General features: G+C 37.4%; 1 protein-coding gene across 3 annotated transcripts in view; it reads right to left on the bottom strand.

The window, feature by feature from the left end:
* PPP1R13B (protein phosphatase 1 regulatory subunit 13B) overlaps positions 1–21,059 on the bottom strand; it is a 61,100-nt gene that overhangs the window by 22,246 nt on the left and 17,795 nt on the right. Inside the window, exons 1-4 of one of the 3 annotated variants that reach the window (XM_014072918.2) lie at positions 17,158–17,366; positions 14,618–14,765; positions 12,291–12,410; positions 6,440–6,504 (exon numbers count right to left, since the gene is read on the bottom strand). In XM_014072918.2, coding sequence (XP_013928393.2) covers positions 6,440–6,504; positions 12,291–12,410; positions 14,618–14,765; positions 17,158–17,280 — 456 coding nt within the window. In that variant the 5' untranslated portion in view covers positions 17,281–17,366. Of the gene's footprint in view, positions 1–6,439; positions 6,505–12,290; positions 12,411–14,617; positions 14,766–17,157; positions 17,367–21,059 lie in introns of those variants that run through there. The other 2 variants (XM_087726970.1, XM_087726976.1) reach the window with 2 other exon arrangements.

Genomic DNA, 21,059 nt, shown 5'->3' on the forward strand with positions numbered 1-21,059 from the left:
CAGACATGTTTTTTTCTTTATTCATACAATGAAAAGAAATATTTTGATCCATGCAGAAATAACGTGTTAGGATGGTGGGAAAGAATATAGATGAATGAGAGAGGATAGAGATAGGGGAGAAGGAAGACAGTGAAAAAACGGGGGGAGAATAGACATTGGGATATGCTTAATTTGAGACTTATCAGAGGAAACAAGGGCTAAAAAGAAAAGAAGGTGCTATAAGATAATAGGGGACAGAACATGCCATACTGGAATTCCTAAAGTAGAAAAGGACAGAGAGGGGATGAAGTCCACCAGCCTTACTCTAACCGTAACCTGTTATCTGTAACAGTTTGACTCTGTTGCTACTGATGGGTAAAATAAATAAATAATGCTAGTTTAAAGTTTAAAAGTTTAAAGTTTAATAACATTTATATGCCGCCCAATCCCGTAGGACTCCGGGCGGCTTACAATACAAAATAAATCAAAAAAGAATAGAAGGAAAGAAAAGATAGATTTAAAAAACACGCCATACACTCCGTTCTAAGTGGGGCTGGACTGTATTTTGGGGTCAACAGGCCTGCCGGAACAGCCAGGTTTTAGTGGCTTTATGGAAGGCCAACAGAGTGGGAAGGGTCCGGAGATGACGAGAGCGTAAGTGACCATTTGAAGTGCCTCCCGGTCCAGGTAGGGCCGCAACTGGTGCACCAGGCGAACCTGGGCAAAAGCCCCCCTGGTCACAGCCGACAGGTGGTATTCTAATATCAGCTGAGAATCCAGGACACCCAAGTTGCGGACCCTCTCTGAGGGGTGAAGAGTTTCACCCCCCAGGCTAAGAGATGGAATATCTGGTCCGTTCTTGGGGGTCAACATCAATAGCCACTCGGTCTTGTCTGGATTGAGTGCCAGCTTGTTTACTCCCATCCAGACCCTGACAGCCTCCAGGCACTGGCACATCACTTCTACCGCTTCGCTGAGTTGGCACGGGGTGGACAGATACAACTGGGTATCATCCGCGTATTGATGATATTTGATCCCGTGCCAACGAATGATCTCACCCAGCGGCTTCATGTAGATTATCTAATGGTAGTGGATGGTAGTGGATCTGGCTATTTGAGAGACCGCCTTCTGCCAATTACCTCCCTGCGTCCCATCAGATCGCATAGAGTTGGCCTCCTCCGTATTCCATCCGCCAGTCAGTGCCGACTGGCGACTACTCGGAGGAGAGCCTTCTCTGTTGCGGCTCCGACACTATGGAACAATCTCCCCGTGGAGATTCGTACCCTCACCACCGTCCCGGCCTTCCGCACAGCCCTCAAGAACTGGCTAACCCGTCAGGCCTGGGGATAATCTTATTTCGCCCCTCCCGAATGCTGAGTGAATGTTGAGTTTTATTGTCTAATTTACTTTGTGCACATTTCTTTTTTCGTATTGTCCCACACTCCCCTTCCTTTTTTGATTGTAAGCCGCCCTGAGTCCCCTCAGGGAAAAGGGCGGCCTATAAATAAACAAATCTATAAATCTATAATCTATAGATGTTAAATAGGAGGGGGGACAGGACCGAGCCCTGAGGCACCCCATATTTTAGGGGCCTAGGGGTCAACCTCTGTCCTCCAATCAACACCGTAACACGGTGCCTCCCACTCCCACCTCTCCCAATCGTCGCAGAAGGATACCATGGTCGATGGTATCGAAGGCCGCTGAGAGGTCAAGGAGCACCAGGATAGAGGAATATCCTCTATCCCTGGCCCGCCAGAGATCATTGGTCAGCGCGACCAAAGCAGTTTCGGTGGAGTAACCAGGCCTGGAACCCGACTGAAAGGGATTTAGATAATCTGCTTCCTCCAAGGTCCATTGCTAAAACAATGACTGATGCTTTTCAAAAATTAATTCACAAAATCACAGAATCCATTTGGGAAGGAAAATATAAATTTTACAGTAGCAATAATTTAGCTTTTTGGAAAAATAGATTGACTAAATGTAGACAAAAAGAAAAAAACTATTTGGATACAAAAATCAAAACAGTGAAGATGGAACTTACTATCTAATGATAGTATACCAGGGGTGGGTTCCTGCCAGTTCTAACCTCTTCTGTAGAAGAGGTTCCACAAATCTACAATGCCATTTAGAACCGGTTCCAGCTCCCTCTCCCACACCCATCTGCATATCATCAAGATAAAGAGCGAGAGGAGGAATTCTGGGATTTGAAGTCCACAAGTCTTAAAGCTGTTAAGTTTGAACACCCCTGGGGTTTTTTTTCTAAAGGATTAGGGGTGCAAGGGCTTGTAGCTTGACAGCTTTAAGACTTGCGTGCTTCAAATGCCAAAGTTTCTGAGCCAACATTTTGGTTACTAAGCAAGAGTGTTGTTAAGTGAGTTTCACCACATTTTACAAGTTGGCCATGCCCACCCAGTCACATGACTGCCAAACCACTCCCACTCAGTCACATGGCCGGCAAACCATTCTTACAAAGCAGGCCACACCTACAGAAGGGGTTCTAAAATTTTTTGAAACCCACCACTGTATCATACCCAACCCAATCTGAAGAAAAATATGCTGCCAGCAGCAGAATATATTATTTTCTTTTGTCAGGAACCTCCATGTTCTGGGAATAACCTTCTAAGTGTTCCTCAGATAATAGGATGCCAGAAAGAAAGGCCTCTTCCAAAAGGTTCATATGAGAAAAGATAGTATTTCAAAGAACTTGGTGTTATTTCATATAAGTTATTATTTCTCATAACCAGTATTGAACTGTGCCTATAAACAGAAACGCAGACAATGAAGTAGTTGTAACAAGGAAGTCATATGCTTTTTACAACTGACTTTAATCATTATTTTGTGCAATTGAGACCTGCTGAAATTTCCCTAAAAGATAATACATTAAAATCTTTAACTGTGCAAATATGCTGCTGGCGATGCTGAAGTCTGGTACAAAGATTCAAGGATTTAAATCTAGGAATAAACCCAAGCTGCAGTTCAAAGAAAGTAGGTCAGGACTGTCCAACTAAGAAAAAAAAAATACATTATCTTTTTGTATGTTAAGCATAGTCTTTTGTGCATTCGGTTATATGTCCTCACTCAGTCTGCTGTCAGCCCTTCAAGGTGGAGCAGAACAGGAAACAGAGATCACAAGAACCATTAGAACTCTATGTCACAGGTTATAATAATATTCAATACCTGACATAAGTTTCTCTGTGTCCACTTTTGTACTCAAGAAAATCAGGGCATGGTAATCTTGAAGTTTTTTTTCCCCTCAACCAAATCTCTTTCTCAGGGTTGACTTCCTATTTACATAACTACCCTCACATTCTTTCTTAAAGAAAATCTCTGTACTCCTCTACTCACCACCTCCCTTATCAGATTTAGTCTACCCTCCTACCGGTGAGGGGGATACCAGAAAGGTCCTATAGAAACCAAATACAGAACTAACTTTTGCTCCCCACATTTGCTTGGCGATTCTTCAAGACTACTAGACAAGTCTTGCTTCACAGGGTCAGACAGCACGGGAAAGTGCTTGGACTTGGAAACAAGGGTTGAACAGAGAATAATGATACTTTCAGCCCTACCAGATAGGCCAAGACAAAACACCACAAGAGCTACATAAACTCAACTGGATAGGGTATTTAATAGAACTTTGAAATCCCAAAATTCTACCTCCTTTTATACCAAAGAGAATCAAAACAGGACAATCTTGAATATTTTCCTTGTCATTTCGTCTGCTTATCAGACTGAACTTCTTAATGATGCATTTTAAAAGAAGAGCATGAATTAGTTTTGTGATAAATATTTCAAAACAAGTAATGCCTTTTCTCTTTAATAACTGATAATCAGTTCCAAAGTTGTTATAAATGTAATCTAATTTTAAAGCAAACAGAAAAAAAGATAATCTCTTGACTGCACACCAGTTCACTGTGAAATGTACAAAAGATACTACAAACTGAAGACTGATCAGTGATGAAATGTTTTCCATCCTCCTTTTAATGAAACTGGAAAGAAATGCAAGCCAAAATATGAATGTTGTGTTTACTATAATTCATCACTCAAAAATAATTATGAATAATAGAAATTCCTCATTAAGCACTATAAATAAATACTATTCCTTTTAATTGTGACTTGCGAAACTGGATTTTTCTGGATGTTTAAAGAGGAAACAAAGCCATGCCAGTGTGATATGCTCTAACCTGCTATGATTAAGGCTCATTAAAAGATTCTGAAATACCATCGGCTTTACTTTATTTTTGTTTTTCCAACTTTGTGGTTAACGCAATGTTTATGAAGGTGGCTCAACCTCAAAAAACAGACATTCAAAACAGCACGTGATTAAATTTAATGCTACAGGCATCAAAAAGCATTTATTTGCCTCACACATTTTCATTACAACATTATTTCTTTTTCAGCTAAACTGTTGACAGTGTTTCATAAGAAATTTGTACAATTGCCAAATGTAAATATAATAATGCTTGTAGTACCATTTCTTTTATTTCACTGTTTATTTTCATAGCTAACTATGATTACTGAAACAATAATCAAATGTGTATTGTTAATATTAATAGTAAAACCAATGAGCTACAAAAATATTATTCACAAGCTAAGTTGGTCAATAACTCCCAAATCTCATAAGAAATAAGCTCTCATCCTCAGTTTGTGTAGATCTAATAAATCTCAGGTGGCTTTGTATCTTCTTTGATCAAAATCAAAAGTCCCCTTCTCTTATCCAAATCCTTCTTCAATATGAAAAACTGCCCCTGGCATTCATTGCAAATCAATGAATGAAAAAGTCTAGTGGATTTTGCTAGCAGTGAAAAGCCTAATCATGACAAGATCACATCAGCTGTCAAGTCTAATTAACTCAATGCATTGTCCTTTTCATAGTCAATGGACAAGTTTAAGCTCGTTCCATTTTTACACTTGACTATGGGTTTAAATTTCAAAACACAAACAATGCAGAATAGAAACTTTTACTGCTTGTACGTCTGTGTGGTTTTAAGTTTTTAAATGCTTTTACTGATTTTTTAAAAAAAATTCTATGCCAGTGATGGCTAACCTTTTTGCTATTGCCAAAAGCGGGGGGAGCGCAGGGGGGTCATGCATGGGTATGTCCACACCCATAACTCTATGCACGGGATCCCTCCCTCCCGGTTTTGGCATATGATGGATCGGTTTTTAACCCTTCCCAGGCTCCAGAGGCTTTCTAGGAGCCTGGGGAGGGCAAAAATGGCCTCCCCCCCCCCCGGAGACTTCAGAAGTCTCCAGAAGGGTGAAAAATGGCCAAAAATGGAGGGTGAAAAATGGCCAAAAATGGAGGGTGAAAAATGGCCAAAAATGAAGGCTGAAGTCAGCTGGCCAGCACATGTGCACTGGAGTTGACAGGGCAACCCCTTGTGTGCCCTAACAAATGGCTCCACGTGCTATAGGTTCGCCATCACGGTTCTATGCTATCCAGAGTCCACTGGCGTTAGATAGCTGAAGTAAACATTTATCACTGAAATAAAATAGCTATCTTAAATTTTCTAAAAAAAATTGCTTTTTAAAGAGTAAGAATAGAAACAACCCAAACAGGTTTTAGCAAATACTGAGTTCATGCATTTGCTTAAAAGCTGTCTATTGTGGGAAATGGGATGCTAATATGATTATATAAAGCTCTTTTATATAATATATAAGAATACTGCAAGTATTTCATTCTATGTACTAACAACAATGGCAGATATGTGGTATTTATTTCCAAGATAGTATTCAATACAAGAAGATACCACACAATCATAACAGCTGCATTGAAGCTTTGTGAAATTGTAAACACTGACACTGAATATTTAAAAAACACAGTTTAATTTTTTTTCTAAGGCTACATTACTACTATCGGTAAATTGTTGCAAAATAACACAGTTTTGGAATATATAACATATTTTTAAAACTTTTTTTGTGTATAATAGAAATATCAGAGGGTTAAATTCTTAAAAATATTCCATATCAAACTGTTTTTTAAAATGTTAAATTCAGGAGGGGGGAAAAAGGTATGCCGTCAACTGTCATAAATTTTATAAAAGAAATCCTTGCCAAATTTGTAAAATGTAAAATTGTTTGCCTTGGGGAAAGCTATGTAAAATATTTTACTTTAAAATGTGTTTTAGAAATTTTGAAATATATTATCTGAGAATGCCAAAATAGGCACAACTTGTCGAGATAGACTAATTAATCCTAATGTTGTTGTTGTTTTTAAATTCCAATGAAGACATGTGAGATTCTGGTATTCTCACATTAAACTACAGAAGATTGCAGAAGTAAAGTTACCAAAATCACACAAGATATTGCACCCTTGCAAAATGTTGGTTGTTATTTTATGTTACTTTGTTTATTTCTGTCTTAGCTATGAAAAATCGCCTGAGGATGCCAAAATTCCAGGTTTAAAAATACAAATCAACTTGAAAATACATATACTGTTAATAGGCAATTTGTCACATACCCCATTTTCTGTACGTTTCTCCACAGGTATAGAGATTCCATTTCTATGATTTTGAGTCTGACGTCCTGGGAAAAACACAATTATAACATTTAGGTTCTCTGTTTAATACTTATTTTAGCATTAGTAAATGTTTAGACAAGTTAAATATAAAGGGCAACCTTGTGTGTTAATTTGAACAGCAAAATTTTAGTTGTACAGAGGTTTGCTTTTCTATATCTGAGTAGAACCTCAGTTCAATAACAACTAAAATGCCACAGAAATTGACATTACCTCAGTTCTAATTACGTTGTTTTCCACTGTTATATAGCTAAGGTGATAAAAAGGTAAAATATTTGCTCACTATACCCTTTCCACAAAAACTATCTGCTACTGCTGCTGCTAATTTCAGCTACAGGTAATCCTTGATTTAACAACAATTCATTTAGTGATTGTTCTAAGTTACAATAGCACTGGGATAAGTGACTTTTGAATGTTTTCACACTTGTAACTGTTGCAGCATCCCCATGCTCACGTGATTAAAATTTGGTATGCTTGGCAACTGGCATATATTTATATCGATTGCAGTGTCATGGTCATATGATCCTTATGTGACCTTCTCACAAGCAAAGTCAGATTCACTTAACAATTGTGTTATTTACTTAACAATTTCAGTGATCCACTTAACAACTGTGGCAAAAAAAAATCATAAAATGGGGCAACTGCCTTGATTAGCAACATAGATTTTGGGCTTAATTGTGATCATAAGTGGAGGACTATCTGCCTACCTATTTGTAAACAACACTAATTGCCATCATACCATTTTATTCACAGAAGAGAATGTCAAAACTTTATTAAGCTTGAACTTCTACCAGCCACTGTGGAGTATCACTGCCCAATCTTTTCCATGTATCAACTTGCTTTCCACAATTGCTATTTCTCCATGAAGAGTAACAGTATGGCTAAGATTATAAAAACAAGCTGCTGATCTAAATAGTAAAGGTAAAGGTTCCCCTCACATATATGTGCTAGTTGTTCCTGACTCTAGGGGGCGGTGCTCATCTCTGTTTCAAAGTCAAAGAGCCAGCGCTGTCTGAAGACGTCTCCATGGTCATGTGGCTGGCATGACTAAACGCCAAAGGCGCACAGAAAGCTGTTAAATAGCCATACTTTAATTTTGTTTAAATGCAAATTCTGATAATTTTTTTAATTAAGAAATGGGAGTTGGCACGGTGGCAATGGATCAGAGGTTGGAAAACCAGTGGAGCCCTGTTGATATTTTCCTGGGTGGCAACCAAGTGAGACTGGGTCAGGGGGGTGGGTGACACCTCCACTGTGGAAGTTCCTTGGTGAGCATGAAGAGAATCTCAGTGGTGGATCAGCTGCCTGTGCTCTAACTGTGGAACTGACGCCAGAGGATGCAGCAACACAGCAGAATGAGCAGAAATAACTAGCACCTTAGAGTCCATCTTGGGTCTTCTGCCCCAGTGAATATAAACACAGGCTCAACTGGCACAGTATAAGGATGTGATCATGGCTAGGGAGTCTGTTCAGTGGAGAACCCAGTGGAGTAGAGTGGGGGGGGGGTCTCCAATCCCTGGTCTGCGGCATGCCAGAAACTGGGCTGCACAAACAAGCAAAGCCCCATCCTCAGGATGCAGGCAGCATGCAAAGCCCTTCAGTCCACAGAAAAACCTCTCTTCATGGAACTGGAGGGATACCAGGAACCAGTTTCCTGGAGTAGAACTCCATGAACCCTCTGGAGTAGAGAGTTCATGTGGCCAAATGTTTCATGGCAGCAGGAGCAAGAGAAGGAAGAAGGCAGTGGAGCTGTGGGAGGACAGTTATACCATTTCAGACAAATGGCTATCAACATCTTCTTAAAGACTTCCAGTGTTGGGAACTGCTGCTCAAGAGGCCATATATAAAGCAATTTCAGTGGATTCCCTTGCCTGTCCAGGAGTACCTGGGACTGAAGTTGCTGGCGTACAAATTAAGAACATTTTTATGGACCAGTGGCTTTAAAAGTTTTGACAACTGGAGTTGGGGCTTGTTGAAGACCACCTGTATGCCTATTTGTCTCGCTACCCTCATATGGCAGACAGGAAAATGCTGGGGCTCCTTCCTTCCAGTTCTTTTTTGGGGGTGGCTTCTCTGCTGCTTAGATCAGACTAGGGGACAGAGTGTAGGGGAGTAAAAGAGGAAAGTTTGGTTTAGGATACAAGAGTTGTGAGAAGGAAGGCATAGGTAAGATGATTGGATGGAGGGCCTGGTCAGGTACAATACAAGCAGAGTTGGAAGGGACCTTGGAGATCTTCTAGTCCAACCCCCTGCCTCGGCAGGAAACCTTATACCATTTCAGACAAATGGCTATCCAACATCTTTTTAAAGACTTCCAGTGTTGGGGCATTCACAACTTCTGGAGGCAAGCTGTTTCACTGATTAATTGATCTAACTATCAGGAAATTTCTCCTCAGTTCTAAGTTGCTTCTCTCCTTGATTAGTTTCCATCCATTGTTTCTTGTTCTGCCCTCAGGTGCTTTGCAGAATAGTTTGACTCCCTCTTCTTTGTGGCAACCCCTGAGATATTGGAACACTGCTATGTCTCCCCTAGACCTTCTTTTCATTAAACTAGACATACCCAGTTCCTGCAACCGTTCCTCATATGTTTTAGCCTCCAGTCCCCTTAATCATCTTTGTTGCTCTTAAATGCAGTGAGTGCCAGAACCTGAGCCAGAATCTATCTTGATTGCTTAGATTGGATGTGGATGGCTTCCAGTGCCTTAAGGATGGGAACTGGGATTGGGAAAGGAAGCAAAACAGGAAGAGAGGAGAGATGGTAGGGGAGAGCATTGCAATCATTATGGCATGGGGCGATATAGCAAGGGACAGGGCTCTCTTGGAGAAGGCAGCCCCATTGTTTAATACCAGTAACCTGTGTTCTGACCCCCCCCCCCCCGTGCTCAACCCCAAGTCCTGGTTTCCAAAGCTTTGGTGGTTCAGGCCTCCAGCTGTTGCTATGTAAGGCTAGGTTGACCTGCAAAAAGCTCATTGTGGATGAGAGAACCAACCTGGTTTGAATCATCAATACCTGGATGGGCAATTGGGGGCGGGGGAGGTGCCCTCTCTGAAATGTGCCTCTTGAGTTTCAAGTGTGGCAACAGTTGTGATTCCAGGCACAGGTGGCTGTGGTGCTTATTTTTGAGTCTTTTGTGGCCTCTATTATGTCTTTTTGTTTAATGTATTTGTGAATAAATGTATGAGAAATGGTTCTGACACTGAAGTGCATCATTTAGTTATATAGTATGTTGTGAATAATTATTGTAGAAAGAAGAAAAACTTGTTGTGCACAAGGGTTATGATAAACAAACTTGAAAGTTGCCTATGTCAGAAAACACATAAAAGTTAAATGAAATGGGAATAATGGGTACTTAAACAAGAAAATATAAAGTCAAACATGAATGGGTGTTGAATGAATGTAGATTGAACACAAAATGAACAACAAATCTGATAAAAGTTGCAGCTCCTTGTTCTGTAATAATACTGGGAGTGGTTGACTTAATGATAGTGTTGAAAAGAAGAATGAATAGAAATAAGAAATACGTTAACTTATATATGAGTTAAGAATAAAAGCTTTAAAAACACAACTGCAAAGAAGATGAAACACAGCACAAATTAAAAGGAAACAATTTTTATTTATCTATTTATTAAACTTATTGGCTGCTCATCACAGGTAAGTAAATACTCATGGATTAAAATCTAAGAGACTAATAAAGGAAAATATTTGTAGTTTAGGGTTGAAATGAGGAGTCCTTGTTGTTCTCTGAGCTTAGTTGTTTCCTTGAACATGGTTCATTATCCAAACTAGGTAACATCATCTGTGTCCTGACTAGGTAACTAACTCTAATGATGATACTTAGTTTGGGTAATGAAACATCTGCAAGAACACAACCAATCTCAGAGGGCATCAAGGACCCCTCGAAATTTAGGGAGCAGAACAATGACAATAAATTAATAATAAGCTTCAGGGGGGAAATTATAGATGACTTTTAATTCTAGTAGTAACAGATACAAGACTGGTTCTTATTTTTCTTTATTTCTGGTATGATATCCAAATATGTTGGGTGCAGAGAAGGATTTCCATTCTAAATTGATATACAAGCTCTACCTTTATACAGAGTACACCACATCTCTTTCAAATTAAGAGCTCTTCCTTAATATATTAAATCAAGCTTGAAAAGCACTTACTAATTTTTGAGTTTGCTTAATAGTATTGCTGATTTTGTAATGCTTGATTTAAATCCTCAGACTGATGGAAATATACTGGAAATATACTACTGTTATATGTCAAAGGGGGCAGCCCTAGAGGATTTTGTGTTTGCTGAACAGTTTGAACAGTTGACTGAACAGTTTCAGTGTTCAAGTAAGTTAAATATTTTGAAATGGACCCTAGCTTCATAACTATTTGACCTTTGATCTTATTAGCTATTCTTTTTATTCTTTTTCCTTTCAAGTAGTGTCTTATTATTATTATTATTTTTATAAAAGCACACTTAAAGTCTTAAAACTTATTTCTTCAGTTATTCTTAAATCTTCAGTCTTAGTATTGGATTTTTAAAGGTAGCGTGTGTAGTGTATAATTTCCAGAAGAACACACTCATTCCTACTTACCTTTGATGTCTAAATTTGCCCTTATCCCCTAAAGCAAAATGAAGGCTTTTATCTATATATTTAAAAAGTTCTGCTTCTCACTTCCTTTTTATAAGTAAGAAAGAAACAGAAAATCCTAGCTGCTTTTAAGTAAAACATGTCACTGAGATAGAAATTAGCTCGTCTAGGGCCTAAAAGTACTAAAAGTACTGAAAATCCACAAGCAGGCAACTGAAAACAAAATGAAAAAGCTTTTAGATACAGTAAGCATCCTTAGGAGGTAGACTAAACAAGTTTAAATCAGGATTATATGTAGTGTTTTAGACCTATAATTATACTGTGAGCAAAAGGTATCAGGTGGCAAAATAAGATTCTAAATATAGAATGCATCAATGTACAATGTCCAGTCCCAAAAAGAGTGAGAGATTTTTTACAAACCCACAAGATTTGTTTGAAAAGGAAAATGTCAGAGCAAACCTAAATATTTTAACTATTATTTTCAAGCATTAGTAAATCCTGATATTGTTTCACAGTAGTTAATACAAGATGGATTATTTTCATTTAAAGCATTCACTCCAAGTTTTCCACATTTAAAAACTAAGAATTAACTTATAAGAATTAAAATTAATTTTACAATTATAGGAAAATGCATTGTAGTATTTTGAATTCTCTTATCTTTGCCACTGAATATTATTATAAGTTTAATGTATAAATTGAATGAGTAGTGAAATAACACTAATATTTGATATTTGTTTCACATATTTCATAAACTAAATCATCCATCATACAATGTGAAAACATAATCTAAGAATTTAAGTAACCTTAGATTGAAAATGATCCAATTGCTGTTTACGTCAGACAACTGAATAGGTACAACACGTATAATTAATAAATCAATTTCCCCTTAGGTTCAAAAACTGGTTTCACCACCTTCAGCTGCAATAACTAGAAACAAATGTTTATTGTAATTTTTCATCAGTATCTCGCATCACTATATATACGAATGTTTGCCCTTTTCTCATACAAAAGGATAGGAAGCATACCTTTAAGGATCATTATCTATAGAAATACTTGTAAATAACATTTACCTAGAGTTACAGTAGTTAAAAATCACCAACACTACTTTATCACTATGCTGGCAGATTTAATTTAAACTGAAAAAAGTTGGGGCACATAAAAATTATATCCATGATACAGCAACAAAGATTATAGAATAAAAGAGTACCCTGTTCGTTGCTTTCTGTTGGGGATTCTTCATGTCTGAGAAAAAATTTCACTTCTTCTCTACGAGGTCCCCATTTTTGTAGATGGTCATACATCATATGATCAAAGGGTATGTGTCGTTCTGAATACAGAATCAAAAATCACTCATTAGAGCACTTCACTGGCAGTTTACTTAAAATAAGGGTAAACAAGTATATAAAATAAGATATATGTTTTAATTTCCTGTCATTTCCCCATCAAAATTACAATATTCTAGGGTTCCAATAGATAACCTAAATCTTTCTTCCTCCCAATTACAGAGCAATCTTTTTAAAAAAGTTCACAAATTGAAATTATATAATCTCTAAAAATAATGTCAGTAGTGCTTAACTGGATTGTAGTTTGCACAAGACTGTACTTTCGTGTGAGTCGTGACCACGTTTATATATTTAAAATATTACTTATTCATTAGATTTATATCCTACCTTTTCATTCAGGAGCTCAAGGTAGTGTATACAACACTCTCGTCCACTTTTTGCCCATTATAAGCATCATGTGTGATAGGTTGGAGTAAAAGGGAATAGCTGGCTCACAGTCATCCAGTGACCTTCTGAATGCCATAAGTATTTTACTCTTTCACAACTCAATATGTTAGAACAATAATGATGAAGGATTAATACCTCAGTGTTGGTATTACTCATAACACTGTTAACAACTACCCCCTACAGTAATGGATCTCATATTTTGCAACCAAACTTATAATAAATAGGGCTTTAGTCACTATCACTCTAGAAACAATTACACTGAAACAATTTGCAAGCTACCATATTCCACATAACCTATCAGCCTCACACAAAAGCCAAGGGGATACATCTCTATTTTGCTATCTGACAAAACAAGTTGTTGGTAAAAATATGACATAGTACTAAGCAGCAAAGAGAATGTCACTAAAACGTAATATCCTTTTGTTTCTTAATTCCTAAATATTTTTTTATTTGTTCTTTACCACTTTTTAAAGGATCATGGCAGTTTACTATATTTACCCACTGCTAATTTATGATAATCAAGATAATCATATCATCTTTTTTTTACCTTTTACTAAGAATAAACGGGCAGAAACCTCTTCCATTCAGAATATCCCATCAGAATTCTATTAAGGCTAAATATGCACATTTAACTCTATTCAGGTTCACACTAAAAGCATGCTATCTACAGCAATGATATTGTGCTAGACTGAATAGCATACTGTGAAAGTTTAAAGAGAAGGATGTAATTAGTAAAATACTGTAGAGTTCCATTTGTCTTTTACAGAACCTAAGATTTACATAAAATAACTGGGGGAAGTTAATTGCACCCACCTGTTTCCTTTTGGGGGCTTTTAAAAAGGTATCTGTTCTCCCTAGTTCTTAAGCATTGCAGTTCTTAAGCTCTGTGGTATTTACTGTAGATTAATTTATTTTTCAGACTTTTTATACTGCTAACTATTCAATAGTTGAAGCTCTCATTTTCAAAGTGGATTTAAATATGTGAATTCTAATTACCATATTTTTCAGAGTATAAGACGCACAGCAGTATAAGACCAACCCAGATTTTGAAGAGGCAAATTTAAAAAAAAAAGTTTTTGCACTCTGCAGACATCCAAAAAATGGCCCATTTTCCACAAAAACGGGTCAATTTCCCCCCCCCAAAAGGGCATGAATAGCCTTTAGGAGGCTTGTAGAGTGCTCCTGGGGAGTGGGGGAGGCCAAAAATGAGCAAACAACAGCCCATATTTGTGAAAAAAGGGTATGTGTAGCTTTTAGGAGGCTTGTAGACTGCTCCTGGGGCTGGAGGCAAAATTAAGCAAAAACCGGCCTGTTTTTCGCTCATTTCTACCCTCTCCAGCCCCCAGGAGCACTCTGAAAGCCTCCTAAAGGCAATGCACGGCCAGTTTGGTGAAGAGGGTCGGGTTTTGGGAGGCAAAAAAATGCTGTATTCAGTGTATAAGACGCACCCAGATTTTCAGAGTCTTTTGAGGCAAAAAGGTACGTCTTATACTCCAAAAAATACGGTAGTAAATATAACACATATATGAATAGGTTTTTGATTGATTTATGCTGTAATTCATTATTAAAAAGATATAATTGTAAATGAAACACTATCAATTGTATTAATCTGCTGATTTTTCATTGGAATTTTTCAAGAATCCCCCCTTCTCTGGAAAAAATATATAGTTTCAGCCTAAACTGTGGATAATGTGCAGTCACATAGTAATGTTTCTTTTAAACTGTTGTCGAAAACCAGTTGATAAATGATAATGCTTGACATAATGCAGCATAGATAAACATGGAATACCAAAGTATTGCTTACCATTTCCACGCCACACTTCAGAAAGATGGCAGCTACCTTCACCAGGTTCTTTGCAAAATTCCACCACATCTCGACAGGTTGTTTCAGGAGTAATTGGCACTTCAGTCAAAATTTGTTCATTATTGCTCAGGAACACTGTCAATATCATCTGAAAAACAGGAAACCGCTGTACAATGTAGATCAAAAATCTTTCAATCATGCAATCTGATCTGTATAATTTGGTGCACTGTCCTGTTTTTAAACCACAGAACAAGGATCCTTTATAAAATTCGGCAAATATTCACTGAAAAATGAAACAGAATAAAGATACGCCTAAAGATCAACAGAGTTAATACAAGAAATTACTCCCATTTAAAATAATCATGTTCTGGTGATATGTTATATCTGATTACAGTAGACTGGAAATAAATAAAAAAATGTTATGCTCACAGACTGGTAATCAGAATATAAGTCAGCAAAAACAATACATCTGATTTTCAATCAAGTACCAATTTAAGCAGTGCATCCCATTGAATCAAGAAGCCTTAATATAGTTTTTATTATAGCTTATATTGTTAAATTGCAATAAATGAGACCTTAGATAAATGTGGTTGGATCTAAAGAATGAATGGAATAAATCTACTCCCTAGCTCTCATCCAGTAACATTATAACCACTAATAAAAGAACATTGGTTTCAAAGGGAACTTGGGGTTATTCCTAAGATTCTGGTGCATGATTTGGCTTCAGCCTTGCTTGCAGGCTGGAATGAGCACACAAGGGCCTTGGGATAGGATCACACCTATATGGACTCTGTGATCATGGATCCCATAGGGCCCCCAGTTTATGGCAGAGCTCCAGAAAATGAAACAATACAAGAAACACCTAGAGAATTGTTGGAAGAAGAGGATGGATGAAGTCAACCAAGCATGTAAGAGCCTTTATTAGGACTTAACTTGTGAAAGTAAGAGCAGTGAAGTGCATTTATTTCTTTGCTCTTATTGCATCTGCAGATGACCAGGGGCTTTTATAATGACCTATTATTAAAAAAATGTGCCTTACAATTAAGCTGACAAAATGTAAGATAACACATCCAACATTAAAAAAAATATTTTAAGAAGATGAACCTAAACAAATTTATTTACCTATTATACTAGGCAACCTCATATAATTTCTTCTTCCTAGGAAATAGCAATAGTACTTAGATTTATATACCACTTCACATTGTTTTACAGTCCTCTCTAAGCAGTTTACAGAGTTAGCATATTGCCCCCAACAATCTGGGTTCTCATTTCCTCAGAAGGATAGAAAGCTGAGTCAACCTTGAACCAGTGAGTACTGCTGGCAGCCTGCAGTACTGCATTCTAACCACTGCACCACCAAAATGATAAAACAATGTAATTTTTTGATCACAAGAACTGTTTGTGAACAATTACGTCTGCTATTGAATGTATTTCAATAAAATTATAGTCTGCTGAAGCATACAACCTATTTAACTCTCTTTTTTCCTGCAGCAACAGCAGCAGTTTTGCTAAAAGAGAGGAAGAGGTAACTAGAAGTGTCTAGTTGCAATTTATAGACTCAGACTTACAAAATGTAGGCAACAGAGAATATGAAGTACAAATAATTAATTAAGAACAATTGTACAAGCATGATCATGTAAAATGCTCTTAAGTGTATGTTTATAAATGATATGAAGAGTGGCTCTGAAATGTGTCATGAGACTGCATCAAAATTTTTAGACATACATTTTAAGATTTAATGAGTACACTAGACAATTCAAATTTATTGTTTCATCTACAAATTCAGGAAATGCAACAGCATTTAACTGTTGTTAATAAAAATAACCTAAGGCATGACTTTGTAAATTACAATTGCAAGGTCAGACTAAACTAACCTTCTAAAACTATCTTGACTATACAATAGCCTCTTGCTCATTGCAAAATAGTGCATTATTTTTCAACTTGACAGATATTTGTCAGTTAAAAAATACTAACAATTGTTTTGCACCTTTATTCTTTGTAAAGTACCAGGAGGCAATCACTAAAATAATATACAGATGTCAAGGCCACCAGAGAATTCTCCAGATATGCAATAAATAAAGGATCCCAAATAGTAGAAAAATGAATGTTCTACTAAATATTCACATACAGATATTAAAGCCTCCAAAAATCCATTTTCTAAGAAACAACAGCAAAAACCTGTCTTACAAGCAGAATGCTTTTAATTATGGAATATTATAAATATGAGGGGAATGTAGAAAAATGCTATTTTTCAAAAATCTCTGCTGCCCTTATCAATATTTGTTACATAATTTTTAATTTGTAAGCTAGTATCTACAAGACAATGCGATTGTAACAATATTCTAAAAATATTAAGTAAAAAAAAATCAAGCACAAAATGTAAATATGCAAGTGAAAACAAACTCATGTACAAACAGTAAATTTCTAAACATAAAAACATTACTGTGTCTGTAGTACATAATAATTGCAAACCACCCCACAAATATAAGAATCATTGTGAGAGCATCACAACAATGAAAAAAAGCTGTTTTCATTCTCACCTTTTTTTTCATTATTTTGTTTACTTTTCTGTTTCTCTGATTTATGCTGTTCCTGCTATGTGGACAATCTTTGTCTTTTGAGAAGTTTACGAGGCTTTGGAGAATCATTCTTAAAAGGTTCATGTGTAAATCACAGAGGAAAAAGGTGGCTTTTTAAAAATAAAAAATAAAATATACAGTGAAAACTAGAATCTAAAATAGCTCCTGTGCACAGGCTGCAGTGAAAATCTACTTAAATGGGCATCTTCTGGATGTGGAGTAAATGAATACAAGAGATAATGACGTGTGAAGATAAGCCGCCCTACTGAAACAAGACAGAGCCTAGTGACAGCAGATATTGTGGATTGGGCTTCACCTAATTAGGTAAGTTTACAAGAAGAATTCACTTAATCAAATGTGTAGCATTAACCACTGCCTCAGTTTAGGAAATGCATATCTAAATGAGAGCATTTAAAGTAGACATTGAATTAAACAAAAAATAATAAAGTTATAATACAGTTACATACTGTATACATTCCAATTTTCCATCATTTTACCCCAATAAGAAAAAAATGAAACAATGATAAATTTTTATACAAATATCAGGATAATGATAAGTTTCATTTAGCTCGCTTCTCTAACTTATGAAGTTCATTTGCATCTTATTTTGTTTTTCATATATTTGCTATTTCATCCAAATTTTAGCATTTGCAAGTGTGATGTACATTCAGTTCATCTCATTATCCATGTGATTAATAAAGATGCTAAAGAACATAGTCCTGGACTCTGTTCACAATACTTTTTTTCCAGTTAGATGAATTAGCATTTATAAATGCTCTTTAATTACGCTTTTTGTTGTCATTTTATATATACATCTAATTGTTATGTGTTCTAGCCCACATTTACCTAGTTTGCTGGAGTTCTTTCTGAGCTGTAACCAAGATGCTTTTCATTTATAGCATTCCCACAATTACTAAGCCACTTATTTGATCCTGTAATCTAAGAAATTTATTTGATCAAAAAGATATGAGATATTGCTACTGTAACAAGATTTGTTCTTGACAAATCCATTCTAACGTCTAAAAATTGCCATACTGATTAGTATTCTGAAAACAATTGGATTAAGACCCGCTTTAGAAATTTCCAGGTTCTGATGCAAGATTGTTCTTATTTTATAAATCCTTTCTATTATTTTATAACACAGAAAAAAACTGTTGTTGTCCCATTTTAGGCTTCAATCTGGACGGGGTGCGGAATCATCATGAGCTGATGACACCCACTAATTTTAAACTCCACATTTAGGTCAATCAGAATGGAGCTGGAAGGGACATTGTAGTCTTCTAGTCCAACCCTTTGCTCAAGCAGAATGCCGAAAGGACCCATAATGCAATGTGCGTTCACCCACACACCCACGCATGCAGCCCACCCTCCCATCCATTTTTTGCTTCCAGGTTGGTGCAGGAGGCTTTCCAGGCTCAAAATGGGGACCTTGCGTGGCACCCCCATTCCGTTTTGGGCCTGGAAGGCCTCCTGCATCAACCAGGAACCCAAAACGGGGCTTGGGGGTGCCACGTGAGGCTCCAAAATGCAATGCGAGCACCCCCCCCCCCGTGCATGCAGGGCAGAGACCCGAAGACCAGTGGCCAGTGGGAGGCTTGTGCACATGCACGGTGGAGCTGGGCTGGGGCAACAACTGGTGTGCTTGCAGAGAGGGCTCTAGGTCCTCCAAGCCCAGATAATATTTCATGATTCTGGATTGGGTGGGACTCCCTCAGACTGAGTGGGTGCAATCTGGAGGTCTTCCTAAATGTATACCACTCAAATGGCAGTTGTGACTGGGAGAGGGGCTTTACACAGATTTGTCTGGTGCATCTCTTTGCACTCTTTCCTAGATTGGAAAGCTTTGTTCACAGTCACTCATGCCTTGGTCACTTTGTTTGGATTATTGCAATGTGCTCTAGATGCGGATGTCCTTGAAGACCACCTGGAAGCTACAACTAGTCCATAATGCAGCAACACATGGCAGTGATGGGTGCACCTAGGTTTATCCATATAATATCTCTGTTGTACAACTGTCCTGGCCCCCCGTTTCCTTCTGGGCTGGTTATTACCTTTAAAGCCCTACATGGTACAGGGCCAGATCAGAGGTGTGCTTCTGGTCCCTTTGCTGAAACATTACTACCTTGTGAGATCTAAGAAGCGTGTCTTTTATGTGGCAGACCCTGGCCTAAGGAACATCCTTCCCCTGAAGTTTGGCAAGCACCTACTCTCCTAGCTTTCTGAAAACCACTTAAGACCTGGTCCCCCCCCCCAAAAAAAAAACCACAACAACATTGGGATAAGGTGCTACGGTTTAGTAGATTTGAAGATGGGACTGCAGGTGAAAGCTTAGTTTAAAGTGTGTGAGTGTTAATAGATATAAGTATGTATAATGTTTTATAGCAATAGCACTTAGATTTATATACTGTTTCATAGTGCTTTACAGCCCTCTCTAAGCGGTTTACAGAGTCAGCATATTGCCCCCAACAATCTGGGTCCTCATTTTACCCACCTTGGAAGGATGGAAGGCTGAGTCAACCTTGAGCTGTTGAGGTTTGAACTGCTGAACTGCAGCTAGCAGTCAGCTGTAGTAGCCTGCAGTACTGCACTCTAACCACTGCGTCATCTTGGCTCTTATCATTTATGTTGTTTTAGTTGTTGGACGGGAACTGCCCAGTGTCTGATATAAGATGGATGGCTACATAAATATTTTAATTAATTGATTGATTTTGTCTTTTAATCCTAGTCTTCTCAGCCACATTTTGGAATATATGCTATTTTCAGAGAATACTAAACAAAAATAAGAGCTGCATCTCTTTTAGTTACATATTTTTATTCAGCAGATGATCTGTTTCTTTTTAAATTCTGAACACATCTGAAAAATTTTATAGTTGTTCATCCTCAACTTTTTGACACCATCTCTATCCTTCTGGGTTAGCTATATATTCTTTCGTGATGCCTATCCCTTTTCCCCCTCCTGTTATGTAATGTTCAGATTTTCAGAGTTATGTGCAGCTGCACATGTTTCTTCTGCTATCTTCTGATTTTTTCCTCACTGACACTGTTTTCAGTAGTGCTTTTAATTTAATATTTATTAAAATGTAAATTTATGTATTTATTTTTACAATTCCAATTTCTAAAGCTGTTCCAGCTCAAAATATACTCTGGCCAGCATAGAATTAAAACCAGTACAGTATCTAAAGAAAGTAAGCTGAATAAACCAGTTTCTGCTCTCACACAATTGTTTCCCCTCAAACAAGTCTCCTCTTTCAGTGAGTCAAAACTGCTCAGCCAATTGGGTAGCTTATTTATGCTAGTAAGAGTATTGCAAATTAACAGTTGAAAAAGATGTGAGGTATGCAGGTACATACCTCTGTTGGTTCTCATATGCATTTTGGTTTTTAAAAAGAAAGTTCAGTAAATCAAATATTCTAGTCTATCCTCCTGTTAAAAAAAATAGATGCACCATGCCAGATTCGGGTGGGCCTGGCAAATAGGAAGCCCAGCAGACCTTCCAGGATCAGACACTTACGGTGAAAAACTGGATGCACTTTCCATATGGCTAGACGCATTCAGCTTTTTTAGACAGTTATGTAGGTCCTAAGGAAAATGAGAGGTCTCTTGAATGGATGAGGGCTGGGAAGCATTTGAGGATGATAATTGTTAATGTAGTTTGAAAAACAACATCAGAATGAAGGCATGAAATGAGTTATAAGCAACTTCAACCACAAAAAAATACCAGGTGAGCTATTTTGCTGGTAGTTAAAGAGAACAAAAAAAGACATTATTCTAAGGTGGAATTTGCACTATTTCGCCACCTATTTGGATGGTGGGCAAAAAATGGTACATATAATACATGAAATAAGGCAGGTGTCAATAATTTC

The sequence above is a fragment of the Thamnophis sirtalis genome, unplaced genomic scaffold (assembly GCF_051295495.1).
Source record: "Thamnophis sirtalis isolate CommonGarterSnake01/CBP01778 unplaced genomic scaffold, rThaSir2_p1.2 scaffold_1, whole genome shotgun sequence".
Taxonomy (NCBI): domain Eukaryota; kingdom Metazoa; phylum Chordata; class Lepidosauria; order Squamata; family Natricidae; genus Thamnophis; species Thamnophis sirtalis.